General features: G+C 30.6%; 1 protein-coding gene across 1 annotated transcript; it reads right to left on the bottom strand.

The window, feature by feature from the left end:
* Positions 1-356: 356 nt before the first annotated feature.
* Positions 357-1946, bottom strand: LOC120130155 (phosphoglycerate mutase-like protein 1). Its single transcript, XM_039147469.1, has 9 exons — positions 1871-1946; positions 1676-1783; positions 1511-1590; positions 1316-1426; positions 1164-1239; positions 1004-1092; positions 802-927; positions 644-688; positions 357-396 (listed from the first exon to the last, which is right to left on the bottom strand). The coding sequence occupies exons 1-9, from the start codon at positions 1934-1936 to the stop codon at positions 357-359; spliced, it is 741 nt and encodes a 246-aa protein (XP_039003400.1). The 5' UTR covers positions 1937-1946.
* Positions 1947-14913: the final 12967 nt, after the last annotated feature.

The raw sequence follows: 14913 nt of genomic DNA, 5'->3' as shown, positions 1-14913 counted from the left end.
AGACTTTTAAAAAGAAACGATAATACTTTAATAAATTTAAAACTCATAAACTAACAAAATATAAGAGAATACAGATTCAACTAAAGATTAAAGTAAAGTACGGGAGGAATTAACTATTAAACCAAAAATACATGAGAAAAATATAGACGACATTGAAGTAGCCTGGATAAGAAAAGACGAAAAAATCCGACCAAATATAAAGTAGTGAGCCGACCTGCCGTTTTCTCACAATAAGTTGTTATTACGATATCAGATTACTGTCAAAAAAAAAGATAAAGCAATTAAAGTAGCGAGTACATGCACGTTTTTTCTTTAAAAATCACCCACCTCTTCACTCCCACCCAAAATCGCGGATATTAGTTCGTTGCCACCGAACTTGATCCCAATCCCGTCACACTACAAAATGAATTAATAAAAGAATTGAGAATTTATTTATTTAAAATTATAATTAAAGTGATTTCGGTGATAAAAAAATAATTGCTATTTTTTAAAGATTTAAGTTTGAGCACCATAAATAAATAATATTAAGTGTATAAATATTTATTATCAAAATATTAAGAGTTATTTTAAATAAATACAATCTTACTCTTATCTCATATTAATAAAAAAATATATACGCACAATGTTAAATAAACATGCTTACCTTTCATAAAAAATAATTACAGAACGTATTTCGCAATTTTTAAACCTGCATATATAAACGTGGGAAGCTGGTGACTTGAACATTCAGCGTATTTCTTTTTAATCCTAAATTAAATACTTAAACGGCATAACCGAAGAAATTAAATTAATAACACTAACCGGCTACGTGGATCGTCTTCCATTAAGGGAAGACATTTGTTAGTATTAATAAGTCCAATCATGGCTTGCTGCAAAAACACACCATGGCTCAGCACTGCTATCTCCTTCTCTTTCCTTGTCCACAACCTGCAACATTTCATAAAACTTCATTCCACATACTAAATGAAGAAACAAACTCTGACTCAAAAGTTTTAGAGCTAACCAATTGAAAAACTTCATTCCCCTGCCTAACACATCTTCTAGGGCTTCTCTTTCATTTGCTTTCCATAAATTGTCCGCTTCATTTTCGATCTGAACATTACACTATCGGTCAATCCTAATCAAAGTAGAAAAAACGAATTAACGAAGCAGATACGACTTGCCAATGAAAAATCAACTGCACTGAAACGAGACCGGTATTGGCTGATGCTTCTTCTCTTGTCACATTCATATTTTCCCTACATTCACATGTTTGCAAGCATTGATTTAATGAAAAACAATAAAGTGCATATGGTCGGATGTTTGCAGGCATATCAATCGTTCACGACACTGTTCAAATGCTATAATCGGTGGGCGGTTCGAAGCAGGTGTCTCGTCAATTATTCCATCTTCACCATGAAATATTCCTACTGCTGTTTGCAATTTCCTGCAATAATTCAACCCATCAAAACCATGACTATATGTTAATTTTGTAGAATATTTTGACTTTACAGGGACTGAATTTTGGTACTTTGACATCGGGGAAGTGATGACTACCTCAATTCCGTTAAGCAGGCCAATGGCACAAACATCTTTTCGTTTACAGCGTACCTGTTGAATACATATTCAACCATCAAAACCATGAATAATATTCCATTTTCACCTGTTGATTCTTATGGCTAAATGTGTAAATCACCTGTTTCCAGCCCTGAGAGGTGAGTTGAGCGTCGATAAACTCGAATGAAGTTAATGGATCTCGATTCCTGTCTGGTTCTAGATTGTGCAGTCCTTGTGCATGCCTCACCTGAACTTTCACATAAACACTAATTAGTTTCTTTCGATAACAGTTGCATAATTAAACACAGAAAATGTAAAGAAACTGAGGATAAACCAGATGAACCAGTTTATGAGGGACATACTGCTGGTATGAATATGGAGCTGATGAAATTGTTTCCATTTCTGCAAATCTGAGACCTTGTTGATGAAAATATATCAGAATCGAACAGGCTTTGCCATTGAAATCTAAACCCACCTGTTAATAAGAAAATAAACTTATGTAGAAGTATAAAATACTGCAGAAGAAGAGACCTTGTTGATGACTAAAAGACCAGAAGGAAAAATATGATTGTGTTTTTTAAGGGAAATCTCCCTGGTAAATGCACACAGAGATTGATAAACAAGTAACTACCAAAAGAAAAGTTAAGCGGTTTTAATTTTTTTTTCTCACCCTAAAACTTAAGTGGATCGAGTTCAATTCGAGGAAGTACATTCCTTTTGTTTACATGGAGGGCTGCTCACGAAGATCATAAGGGCATATACTCCGGGAGTGACTCACTAGCATGTGCGGAGGGCTACTCACGAAGGCACTAGCGACTCACTCCCACTTAGCAGGATTATAACACCCCCAACCCGTACCCGACCCGAATACGAATCCGAGGTGTCACATTAACTTTTCAAAACTTTGACTCTTTTAAAACTCATTGAAAATTTAAACTTTTACTTGTATTTAAGTGGTGAAACTCTTATAACAAAGTTACTATTGAAAATTCATAATTCACCATGAAAATAAATACTTGATAATTTATATAAATGTAAAATAGTATGATTACAAAACTGATCAGAGCATTACAATTTAAAACTTTATGATACATGCCAACAAAATTACGAAATAACAAGAAACCTTCAGTTCAAATTGTTCTGATATAATCTTCTTCAAACGTATGCTGTCATTTCCTAGCTTTATCGGATCTTTTTGAACCTACGTGTAAAACAATCACATGCTAAGTCGTTGACTTAGTGAGGCAATAAGGAGTGTCATAACACATTTGAAAACACTTGCATAAAGAAAACAAGGCACACTTCATAAAAACCATGTATACTATTACATATTGCTCAATTTATATCAATTTGTTTTATTAGCCCAACGCATATTATCGAGAACTCAAGGTATGTGAGTACATTGAGGTTGTGTACTATAATTGCAGTCACCACTTCTCATATAATTTGCATCGAAGTTCCACGTAGAATATACATCAAAGTACCACATAGATTTGTCCCGAAGGACCAGTGTAGAGTTTTTCCCAAATGACCACGTAAAAATTTATCCCGAAGGACCGCATAGAACCCTCGACTCTTGGCATGCCAACTATACCTCTAATTCTCATACATATACCTTGGGATTTAACCATATAATTATTTCATTTTACATTGCTCAAAGTATCCTTTACCCACATATAACATATTCACATAGCATATATCTGTGTATAACCTTTTCACATAAAACACATTCACATATCTCATATTCACATACTAATAAAAATCATAACAATGCTTCATAAATACAATTTATGTAAAACATTAAAAAAATATTGCATAAAATAAATAAAACTGTTTTCGATTGAAAACCTTCGAGGTTGGCTTATCGCAAGCCATCCTCATATCTACTATAAAGGAAATAAATTGCACTCAACTTTTCCTCACATAAGTCCTAAATGAAATCTTTTTTCTTTTGTTCAATCTCTTACTATGTTGATTTGTCCGATATACTTTTGATCCAAATCTACACATAGACATGTCCAATATCAATACCGAATTTCCATTAACAGGTAACCAATTAGAACTTACATAAACAGAACGAAAACTCTTAATTTAAATTTTCAGACTGAATAGTATCGGTACCCCTCGTACAATACCAATACTTCTCTTCTAAGGTACCAATACCCACTTCAGTATCGATACTAATTTGACATTCTGGAATTTTATTTTCAATTACAGTATCGATGCCTTACTCCTGGTATCGATACCTCGACATTAGTATCAATACTACTTCAATCAACATCGATATTGTTCATCCGATTCATACCATTTCTTTTAATTTAACCTTATAGAATCGATCCTATTCTTCCAGTACCATAACCTTACCCAGATTTCACTTATTTCATTTCGAATTTTTCCCACAATTCACCCAAATCTCATATTTTAAGCTCCAATCAAACCCTTAAACTTTCTAACATTTATCACCACCAACTTATATCCATTAATTACCTTTTAACAACCAAAATTCTCCATGGAACACTTAAGACTAAAAATCATACAAAATCTTCAAACATGTTCTTAATCATTTCTAAGACTTCAAATACCTTAATTAGACCCTTGACAAGTCAAATCTTTCTTTAGAATCTAATTACTAACCAAATTAATTCTATTCACTTAAAAACCCATTTTACTAATTCATCATTAATTCCTTAATCACTTAGTTTCTATTCATCTTTAAGCTTCCTTAATCTTCTATACCACTCAAAGCTTCAAAACCAACCCAAAATTTAAAGAAACAACCAACTTGAAAGTAACTCACCTTAACAATGGAGGTTTACGATGGAAGAGAAGAAGAAAAAAAGACGATAACCAAAGCTTCCAAATATTTATTCATTTGATAATAAGTCCTAGACACAAATTTCTAAAATCAATCCTTGAACTTTTTTAATTTATCAAGTTTAATCGCTTAATTTTAAATCTTTACAATTTAGTCACTGACCCGATGTTTGGGGTATTATAAATCTCCCCTTAAGAAAATTCATCCTCGAATTTTCATTGTACAAAGATATGAGGAAACTTTCTTCGCATGTCCTCTTTACGCTCCCATGTCGCCTCTTCCACTTTTTGATTTCTCCAAAGAACTTTAGCTAATAGAATCGTCTTGTTCTTTAGTTGTTTAACTTCATATGCTAAAATTTGCACTGGTTCTTCCTCATAGGTCATGTCAGATTGAAGTTCTATTTCTTCCGATGCTCTAATGTACGAAGGATCTAATCGATATCTTCTGAGCATTGAAACATGAAAGGCATTGTGGATCTTTTCCATTTCTGGTGGCAATGCTAAGTGATATGCTACTGGTCCCACTCTCTTTATAATTTCATATGGTTCAATGAATCTAGGACTGAGTTTTTCTTTTCGACCAGAATGAAGTACTTTCTTCCAAGGAGAGACTTTCAAAAATACTTTATCTCATACATGATACTCAATATCCTTTCTTTTTAAAGCCCCGTAGGTCTTTTGTCAATCAGTAACTATCTTAAGATTATCTTGAATAACCTTCACTTTTTCTTCTACTTCTTTGATCAACTCTGGCCCCACTAAGTCTTGATCTTTCAATTCAAACCAATTTAATGTTGTTCGATACTTTCTTCTTTATAAAGCTTTATAGGGCGTCATCTTGATACTCGATTCATAGCTATTGTTATAAGAAAACTCTGCAAGCAATATATACTTCTCCCACAATCCATGGAAATCAATAACACATGCTCTTAACATATATTCCAAAACCTGAATCGTCCGCTCCGATTGACCATCTGTTTGTGGGTGCAAAACCGTGCTAAAGTTCAATCGGGTACCCAAGAATCCATGTAAATACTTCCAAAACCTCGAAATGAACATTGGATCTCTGTCAGATACTATTGAAACTGGCACTCCATGAAGTCGAACTATCTCCTTGAGGTATAATTCTGCACACTTATCTATTGAAAAACTAATTCTAACAGGAATAAAATGCGCGGTCTTTGTTAAACGATCCACAATTACCTAAATTGAGTCCTTTTTATTTGGTGTCAAAGGTAAACCCGTTACGAAATCCATCGTAACTCTTTCCCATTTCTATTGAGGAATAGAGATTGGTTGTAAAAGTCCTGAAGGCACTTGATGTTCAGCTTTCACTTGTTGTCAGGTAAGACACTTTGCAACAAACTCTGTAATTTCTCTTTTCATGCCTGGCCACCAATATCACCCTTTTAAATCTTGATACATCTTGTTTCTTGCTTCAGAAAGTATAACACTCCTCAACTCTTCATCATTTTGAACATAAACTCGGTCTCTGTAATATAAACATCCATCTGACTTTACTTCAAAGTCTTTGTTTTCACCTTTTTCTACTTGTTTGAATAGTGTTAAACACTTATCATCTCTCTTTTGCGACTCTTTTATTCACTCAAAAATAGAGGTCTTAGATTTAATTCGGCCATCAGAACACCATTGTCCATTAATACAATACGGGCGTCTAATATACATAAAGTTGTAAAATTCTTTCGACTAAGAGCATCATGTAATACCCCAAATATCAGATTAGTGACCTTATTAAAAAAATTAAAAATTTGAAGACTTATTTGAATAATGATAAAAATATAAGAAATGATTGGAATAATGTTTCAGACCAATTTGTAACCGTGAATGAATATAGAGGGTATTTTGGTTCTTCAAGGAGAATTGAATTTAAAATTCATTCCTTATTAGGGATTTAAGGAAAAAAGGGGAAAATAAAGTCAACATAGTTATCTCATTTCTTTTTCTTCCTCGTGTAAGGACAAGCCTCCATAGCTAAAGGTAAGATTTCATTTAGCTAGATTTTCCTTTCGTTTTTGGTTGGGTTTTGAAGCATTGAGCATTATAGAGGCTTAAGGAAGGGCTAAATAAGATTAAAACTAAGAGATGGAGGAAATATTTGGATTTAAGAAAATGGGTTTTGGAATGATATGTTAAGATATAAGTTTTTATTGATGTTTACTGGTAAAATTAACTTGTCAAAGAAGTAAATGAGAGATTAGAAACATTGGGTGGGTTTAAAAACATATTAGAAAAAGTGGTGTGATTCTTAGATTGAAATGTTCTTTGGAGATTTTAGATGTTTAAAGAAGCTAAAGGAAGGAAAGTTAGTAGGAATAAGTAAAGAAAAGTTTTATAGTTTTGTTGGGTGTAAAAATAAGGAAAGTTGACCAAATTTGGGTAAGTATCGGGTTGAAAAATGGAAAATATGGGTAAGGGTATCGTACTGATAGAACAGTACTGATACTATAGGCTTAAAATTGGAAGAAATCAGCTGACAGTATCGAATACTGATGCAATTAGTATCGATACTGAGAGAGGTATCGATACTATAGAGAAAATATCGATACTATTAGTTACATAATGTAGAATGGTATCAATATTGTAATTGAGAATCGATACCATAATATAGAAGTATCGATACCAGGGTAGGGGTATCGATACCAGGGTAGGGGTATCGATACTATTGAGCCTAGAATTTAAAGATAGGCTGAAATTGTTATAGAAATCTACATAATAGTACTTGCGAGTATTATTAAGGTATAAATGCTAAATGCTAGAGAATATACTAACAATTGTATGGTATGTTCTTTTAATATATGTTTGAGTAGATCGTAACCAAACTCCCGAGTCAAGCAAGAACAAGGGAAAAGATAAAGTTTCCAAGTAGCTGGACATCCTGACCGCATACAATAGAGGCATACCAGGTGAGTGCATTTATTATGTACATTAAGAGTTATAAATGTATGTTATTAAAGATATATATAGATATATTTATTGCAATGATACATCAATAATATGTGTATTATAGGCATTAAGTGTGCAACCCACGTAATTCATCATATGTTGATGAACAACCGTATAGGCACTAAGTGTGCAACCCACGGAATTCATCATATGTTGATGAACAACCGTATAGGCACTAACTGTGCAACCCACATAATTCATCATATGTCATATGTTGATGAACAACCGTATAGGCACTAAGTGTGCAACCCACAAAATTCATCATATGTTGATGAATAACTGTATATGCACTAAGTATGCAACCCACGTAATTCATCATATGTTGATGAACAACTATATAGGCACTATGTGTGTAACCCACAGAATTCATAATATGTTGATGAAAGACCGTATAGGCACTATGTGCAAACCATGGAATTCATAATATGATTATGGATGACCGTATAAGCACTAAGTGTGAATCTCAATGAAATAAAAATGATTTTAAATAAACGAATTGGGTATTTGATGGATATGAAATAATAACATATTGATTTCATCTCCCTAGTATTATTGCCACACTAAGGAATTACTTAACGTATATTTCTTTCATGCGTAGGTTTTATCAAGCCGAGTAAGGAGTACATCTGACATCACAAATCCAGAATCATTTCATTAGTAATTGCATGATAACTATGTCTATTTTGTTATTATTATTCGGCATGTAATAGAATTCTGATAACGCTCTGCAAAGTTTTTGGTTTACGATGATGTAAAAAGGATAAAATCCAGAATATTAACTTTTGTTATCTAATGAAGTCTTTAATGAATGTTTTATAAATATTAAATTAAAATGTTTAATGAAAAGAAACCAAATTTTGTGGGTTTTTTTCCTAAAATGGTAATTCCTTTAAAATGATGTGACATTTGTATCTCATGTACGAAAATGTATACGAGATATGAATGTTTAATGAGTGTTTTATAAAATCCAGAATGTTAACTTTTGTTATCTAATGAAGTCTTTAATGAATGTTTTATATTAAATTAAAATGGACTTAGTTCAATTGGAAGTTTGGGAAATAATTGAAATTGGAGATGACAACTTATGATTTTGATATGTTAATTGATGAATGCTTGAGGACAAGAATTGAATAAGTAAGGAGGAAATGATGAGTGTTCTGAATCGGTAATATTTGCTCGTTAATTCTTTGATCTTATGGATTTATTGTTGCTGATTTGGTTGTGTTATGCTTATTTTCGGGAAGGGTCTTACTCTAAAAAATTAGTAGTAAAACAGGTGAATTCTATAATTTTTTTTATTTGGTCACGACTGGAGACATGGGCACGAATCTGGGCATGACACAGTTTGATGTCAGCTCCTTCTAGAAGATCCAGTCAGCGTTTCTATAAGCACGAATGGATTAGCCACATGTTTTTGGAATTCGGATTTGGATTAAACTCAAGTTTTAGGATAATATTTTAAACATTATATTTTATCATTTCGGCACTTCGGTGTAATGTTTGTACCTTAAATTATTATTTAACATATATTGGGAAAAATAAAGTATAGTTGGGAACAAAATACAAAAAAATAAGTATGTTGGGCATATTAAGAATGGTTTTGATGACTATATGAAAGAAACATTGGTTTAATTGAGATGATTAATTGATTTTTATGAAGTATACAAATTAGTTTGTATTTAAATAGCTATGATATGATTATGTATGAATTTCAGTTAAATTACATTTTTATGCCTCACTAAGTAAATACTTAATATGTGTTGATTTCACGCGTAGGTAAAAGCCGAGATTAGAAGTAAAGAGTACTAAGCAACTCCAACCATCATGGAATATATTGAAAAATAAGTAAGACATCCTATGATGAAATGTTTGACTTAGTTTAGTGGCATGTACTTATGAATGTCCTATTATCTCTGTTTAAATATTTTGGAAATTGGCTTGTAATAGATTAACTGTATTATCTTATATTGATTTTAAATATGGATAACATGAACTAGTATTGATAATTGGAGTAGACGTGTCTAACATATATATAATTGAAGAATGTCTTGTAATTTATATTATTAAATGATTTTATCTAAAGAAAACAAAAATTTTGCTGATTTTCAAGTATTGAGAATGTTTCAAAAGTCATGTGACATATGTAAATCGTGTACGGAAATGTATACGGGAAATGGGTGTTACAATTATGAAAATTGAAATAACAAAGGATTGTAATTCAAATAATGATTCAAATATATAAAATTAGATAAACTTGGATAACGTAAAATCGAACAAGGCCTGACTCTCAAGTTTCCCCACAGAGTTGTCAAGCTGTCATAACTATTTTTAATAATTTAATTTGAAAATAATTATAACTTTAATTTGGAAAATTTGGATTTGTGTTTAATTTAAAATTTGGAGTCGCCATCGACATTTGGGTTAGGTAGGTCGATTACTTAAAAATATCTTTTAAAACTATTTTTAAAAAAATGTTTTAAAATAAAAATTGGCTTGTGTTTATCATATATTCATTTAAAAATGTTCATGAATCGGTTACGAGCGGGGAAAGGAGAGCACCCCCACAATGCCCAAAAAATTGGTAAATTCGATTATACGTTGTCTAAAATGATGGAATTTTATAAGTTTAAATTCAAAATTTAAATTATGATCCTTTCAATTTCTATGAATTTTAAAAGAGTGAATTTCATTCTTTGAAAATGTTTGACTCGATAAAATCACTTAATTTACTTGATACTATAAAAGAGGGATGTTCCCTTATTACGTGAATTAACAGAAATTGAAATCCAGTTATATTGGAAGAAATTTCGTTAACCCACGAAATCAAACAATGTTGCCTTTAAATTTTCAAAAAGTGAGAAAAATAAATGCATGATGTATGAGTATGATAATAATAAACAATATATACAGATAATGAAGATGTATTAATCGAAAAAAATGAATAAAATAAAAAAAATAAATAGAAATAAATAGATAACATAAACAAATAATAAACAATAAATAAAGGGTCTTGAAAGGAAAGAAAAATGAATATTTATAACTATACAAAAACTGGGTATATAATTGAAAATGTTAAGGATATAAGTAACTTGCTAATTAAAAAGGAGTTATTTAAAACATATTTGATTATCTTAATAAAAATAAACTAATATTATCAGAGTAGTTCGAATATCCTTGGAAATGCACTCTAGGTATTTGGAGGTCTTCCCTAGATTAGTCAAACAATTAATGAACGTCTTGTATTTATAATATTAATACAAACAAATTCTTTGTTAAAATAATTTCTCAACACAATAAACATACATAAAAAATGGTGTTTTTGACACATTTTATCATATGTATTGACTAAAATAAATAATGAACGAAGTTTATGGGATTAATAGCATGAACATTGTAATTTCAAACAAGGGGATGAAATGAATCAATTTTAAATTGTTAATCCTAACTCAGGCATTTAACCATGACACTTTTTCATAATGCTAACATAGAAGGTGGCTAAATGGAATATTGGTCGGGTTTTAAGGACATAAACATAAATATTGTAAAATCAAATGCGTAAGTACAAAAGGGTTAAAATGACTTACGAGAAAGAAAAGAATTGCGTAACAAGAAGATTCCTCTAGTTAATGTAATTTGGCAAAACCATAAAGTAGAAGAAGTTACTTGGGAGAGAGAGAAGAACATGAAGAAGAAGTTTTCCACACCTTTTCGTATCAGGTACTTCTTTAAATTCGAGGATGAATTTTCTTAAAGGGAGAATTATAATACCCCAAATATTAGGTCAGTGATTATATTGAAATGATTTAAAATTTGGAGGATTAAATTGAATACATGGAAAAGTATAAGAAATGATTTATTAAGATCAATTAGTAAGAATGGAAGAATGAAAGGGCATTTTGGTCCTTTAGAGTGGAATAAATTTAAAATTCATTTTATTAGGGATTTAAGAAAGAGAAAAAGGGGAAAGTTGAACACTAAACTAAGTCATCAACTCTTCTTCTTCCCTCGTGACCGTGCTCTCCTCCATAACCAAAGGTAAGGCTTTAGCTAGCTAGTTTTTCCTTTCGTTTTTGATTTGTTCTTGAAATCTTAAGTGATATGGAAGCTTAAGGAAGGGTTATAGATGATTTAAACTATGAAATGAATTATTTATTTGTGATTGAAGAAAATGGGATTTTGAATGGTATGTTAAAATATGAGTTTTTATTGAGGTTTATTAGTAGATTTGACTTGTCAAAGAAGTAAATAAGAGATTAGAAGCCTTGGATGTGATTAAAAACATGTTAAAAAAAGTAGTATGATTATTAGTTTGAGATGTTCTTTGGAGAATTTAGATGATATAAGAAGCTAAATGGAGGAAAGTTAGTTGGGTTAAATGATGTTAAGTTTAAGGGTATTGTTTGAGGTAAAAGTAAGAGATTTAAACGAAATATTTGGTAAAAATCGAGATGAAAAATGGAAAATCTGGGTAACGGTATCGGTACTGTAAGAACAGTATCGATACTATAGGTTTAAATTTGAAGAATTACGATGAATAATATCGATACTAATGGAGTTAGTATCGATACTGATGTGGGTATCGATACCATGGATTCCAGAATGCATAAATGGTATTGATACTAAAGGGAGTATCGGTACCAGAGTATAGAAGTATCGATACTATTGAGCCTGGAATTGTAAGATAGGCTGAAATTGTAATAGAAATTGAAAATAATAGTATTTTTGAGTATTATTAAAGTATAAATGTTATGGAATATAGTAACATTGGTATGATATGTGTCTTTAATGGATGCTTCTGTAGATCATAACCAAACCCCTGAGTTAAGCAAGAAAAAGGGCAAAGTTAAAGTTGCGGAATAGTCGGACATCAATACAACTTATTAGCGAGGCTTATTAGGCGAGTGCTTTTATTGTATTTATATGAGATGAGGAAGACTCACAATGAGTCAACCTAGAATGTTTTGATTTAATGTATGTTTTACAGTATTTAGTATACTTTCTTAAGTGTGTATGGAAATGATATTATGAATAACTTTTAGAGTATGAACTGCTCTAAAATAAATGAAAATGCATAATAGTACATTATTGGTAGAAAGGTGCCATAAATGAAAATGCATAACGGTGCATTATTGGTAGAAAGGTGCCATAAATGAAAATGCATAATGGTTCATTATTGGCAGAAAGGTGACATGAATGAAAATGCATAACGGTGCATTATTGGCAGAAAGGTTCTATAAATGAAAATGCATAACGGTGCATTATTTGAATAAAGGTTCCATAAATGAAAATGCATAACGGTGCATTATTGACAGAAAGGTTCTACTCATGGTATTCTTATAAGGTGAATGATCATTTCGACACTTCGGTGTAATTTTTGTACCTTAAATTATTATTTAACATATATTGGGAAAAATAAAGTATAATTGGGAACAAAATACAAAAAAATAAGTATGTTGGGCATATTAAGAATGGTTTTGATGACTATATGAAAGAAACATGGGTTTAATTGAGATGATTAATTGATTTTTATGAAGTATACGAATTAGTTCGTATTTAAATAGCTATGATATGATTATGTATGAATTTCAGTTCAATTAGATTATTATGCCTCACTAAGTAAATACTTAATGTGTGTTGATTTCACGCGTAGGTAAAAGCCGAGATTAGAAGTAAAGAGTACTATGCAACTCCAACCATCATGGAATATATTGCAATATCAGTAAGACATCCTATGATGAAATTTTAGACTTAGTTTAGTGGCATGTACTTATGAATGTCCTATTATCTCTGTTTAAATATTTTGGAAAATGTCTTGTAATAGATTAACTGGATCATCTTATATTGATTTTAAATATGGATAACATGAACTAGTATTGATAATCGGAGTAGACGTGTCTAATATATATAGAATTGAAGAATGTCTTATAATTTGTATTATTAAATGGTTTTATCTAAAGAAAACAAAACTTTTACTTATTTTCAAGTATTGAGAATGTTTCAAAAGTCATGTGACATATGTAAATCGTGTACGGAAACGTATACGGGAAATAGGTGTTACAACTATGAAAATTGAAATAACAAAGGATTGTAATTCAAATAATGATTCAAATTTATAAAATTAGATCAACTTGGATAACGTACAATCGAACAAGGCCTGACTCTCAAGTTTCTCCACAGAGTTGTCTAGCTGTCATAACTATTTTTTAATAATTTAATGTAAAAATAATTATAACTTTAATTTGGAAAATTTGGATGTGTTTAATTTGAAATTTGGAGTCGCCATCTACCTTTGGGTTAGGTAGGTCGATTACTTAAAAATATATTTTAAAACTATTTTTAAAAAAATGTTTTAAAATAAAAATTGGCTTGTGTTTATCATATATTCATTTAAAAATGTTCATGAATCGGTTACGAGCGGGGAAAGGAGAGCACCCGCACAATGCCCAAAAAATTGGTAAATTCGATTATACGTTGTCTAAAATGATGGAATTTTATAAGTTTAAATTCAAAATTTAAATTATGATCCTTTCAATTTCTATGAATTTTAAAAGAGTGAATTTCATTCTTTGAAAATGATCGACTCGATAAAATCACTTAATTCACTTGATACTATAAAAGAGGGATGTTCCCTTATTACGTGAATTAACAGAAATTGAAATCCAGTTAAATTGGAAGAAATTTCGTTAACCTACGAAATCAAACAATGTTGCCTTTAAATTTTCAAAAAGTTAGAAAAGTAAATGCATGATGTATGAGTATGATAATAATAAACAATATATACAGATAATGAAGATGTATTAATCGCAAAAAATGAATAAAAAAATAGAAATAAATAGATAACATAAATAAATAACTAAACAGTAAATAAAGGGTCTTGAAAGGAAAGAAAAATGAATATTTATAACTATACAAAAACTGGTATATAATTGAAAATGTTAAGGATATAAGTAACTAGCTAATTAAAAAGGAGTTATTTAAAAAATATTTAATTATCTTAATAAATATAAACTAATATTATCATAGTAGTTATAATATCCTTGGAAATGCACTCTAGGTATTTGGAGGTCTTCCCTAGATTAGTCAAACAATTAATGAACGTCTTGTATTTATAATATTAATACAAACAAATTCTTTGTTAAAATAATTTCTCAACACAATAAACATACATAAAAAATGGAGTTATTGACACATTTTATCAAATGTATTGACTAAAATAAATAAGGAACGAAGTTTATGGGATTAATAGCATGAACATTGTAATTTCAAACAAGGGGATGAAATGAATCAATTTTAAATTGTTAATCCTAACTCAGGCATTTAACCATGACACTTTTTCATAATGCTAACATAGAAGGTGGCTAAATGGAATATTTGTCGGGTTTTAAGGACATAAACATAAATATTGTAAAATCAAATGCATAAGTACAAAAGGGTTAAAATGACTTAAGAGAAAGAAAAGAACTGCGTAACAAGAAGATTCCTCTAGTTAATGTAATTTGGCAAAACCATAAAGTAGAAGAAGTTACTTGGGAGAGAGAGAAGGACATGAAGAAGAAGTTTTCCACACCTTTTCGTATCAGGTACTTCTTTAAATTC

This window comes from Hibiscus syriacus, unplaced genomic scaffold (genome assembly GCF_006381635.1).
Source record: "Hibiscus syriacus cultivar Baekdansim isolate YM2019G1 unplaced genomic scaffold, ASM638163v2 tig00110515_pilon, whole genome shotgun sequence".
Classification (NCBI taxonomy): domain Eukaryota; kingdom Viridiplantae; phylum Streptophyta; class Magnoliopsida; order Malvales; family Malvaceae; genus Hibiscus; species Hibiscus syriacus.
Note: the sequence above shows the minus strand (reverse complement) of the source record. Positions and strands in the feature narration are given on the sequence as shown.

Bases quoted from the DNA above. Each gene is read 5' to 3' on its own strand.
- LOC120130155 (XM_039147469.1), bottom strand. From the start codon at position 1,936: ATGGAAACAATTTCATCAGCTCCATATTCATACCAGCAGTATGTCCCT. The intron at 1,093-1,163 runs GCAAGTCGTATC...TGTAATGTTCAG, and splicing joins GTGCAGTTGATTTTTCATTG to ATCGAAAATGAAGCGGACAA. The intron at 928-1,003 runs GTTAGCTCTAAA...GAAATGTTGCAG, and splicing joins GGAATGAAGTTTTTCAATTG to GTTGTGGACAAGGAAAGAGA.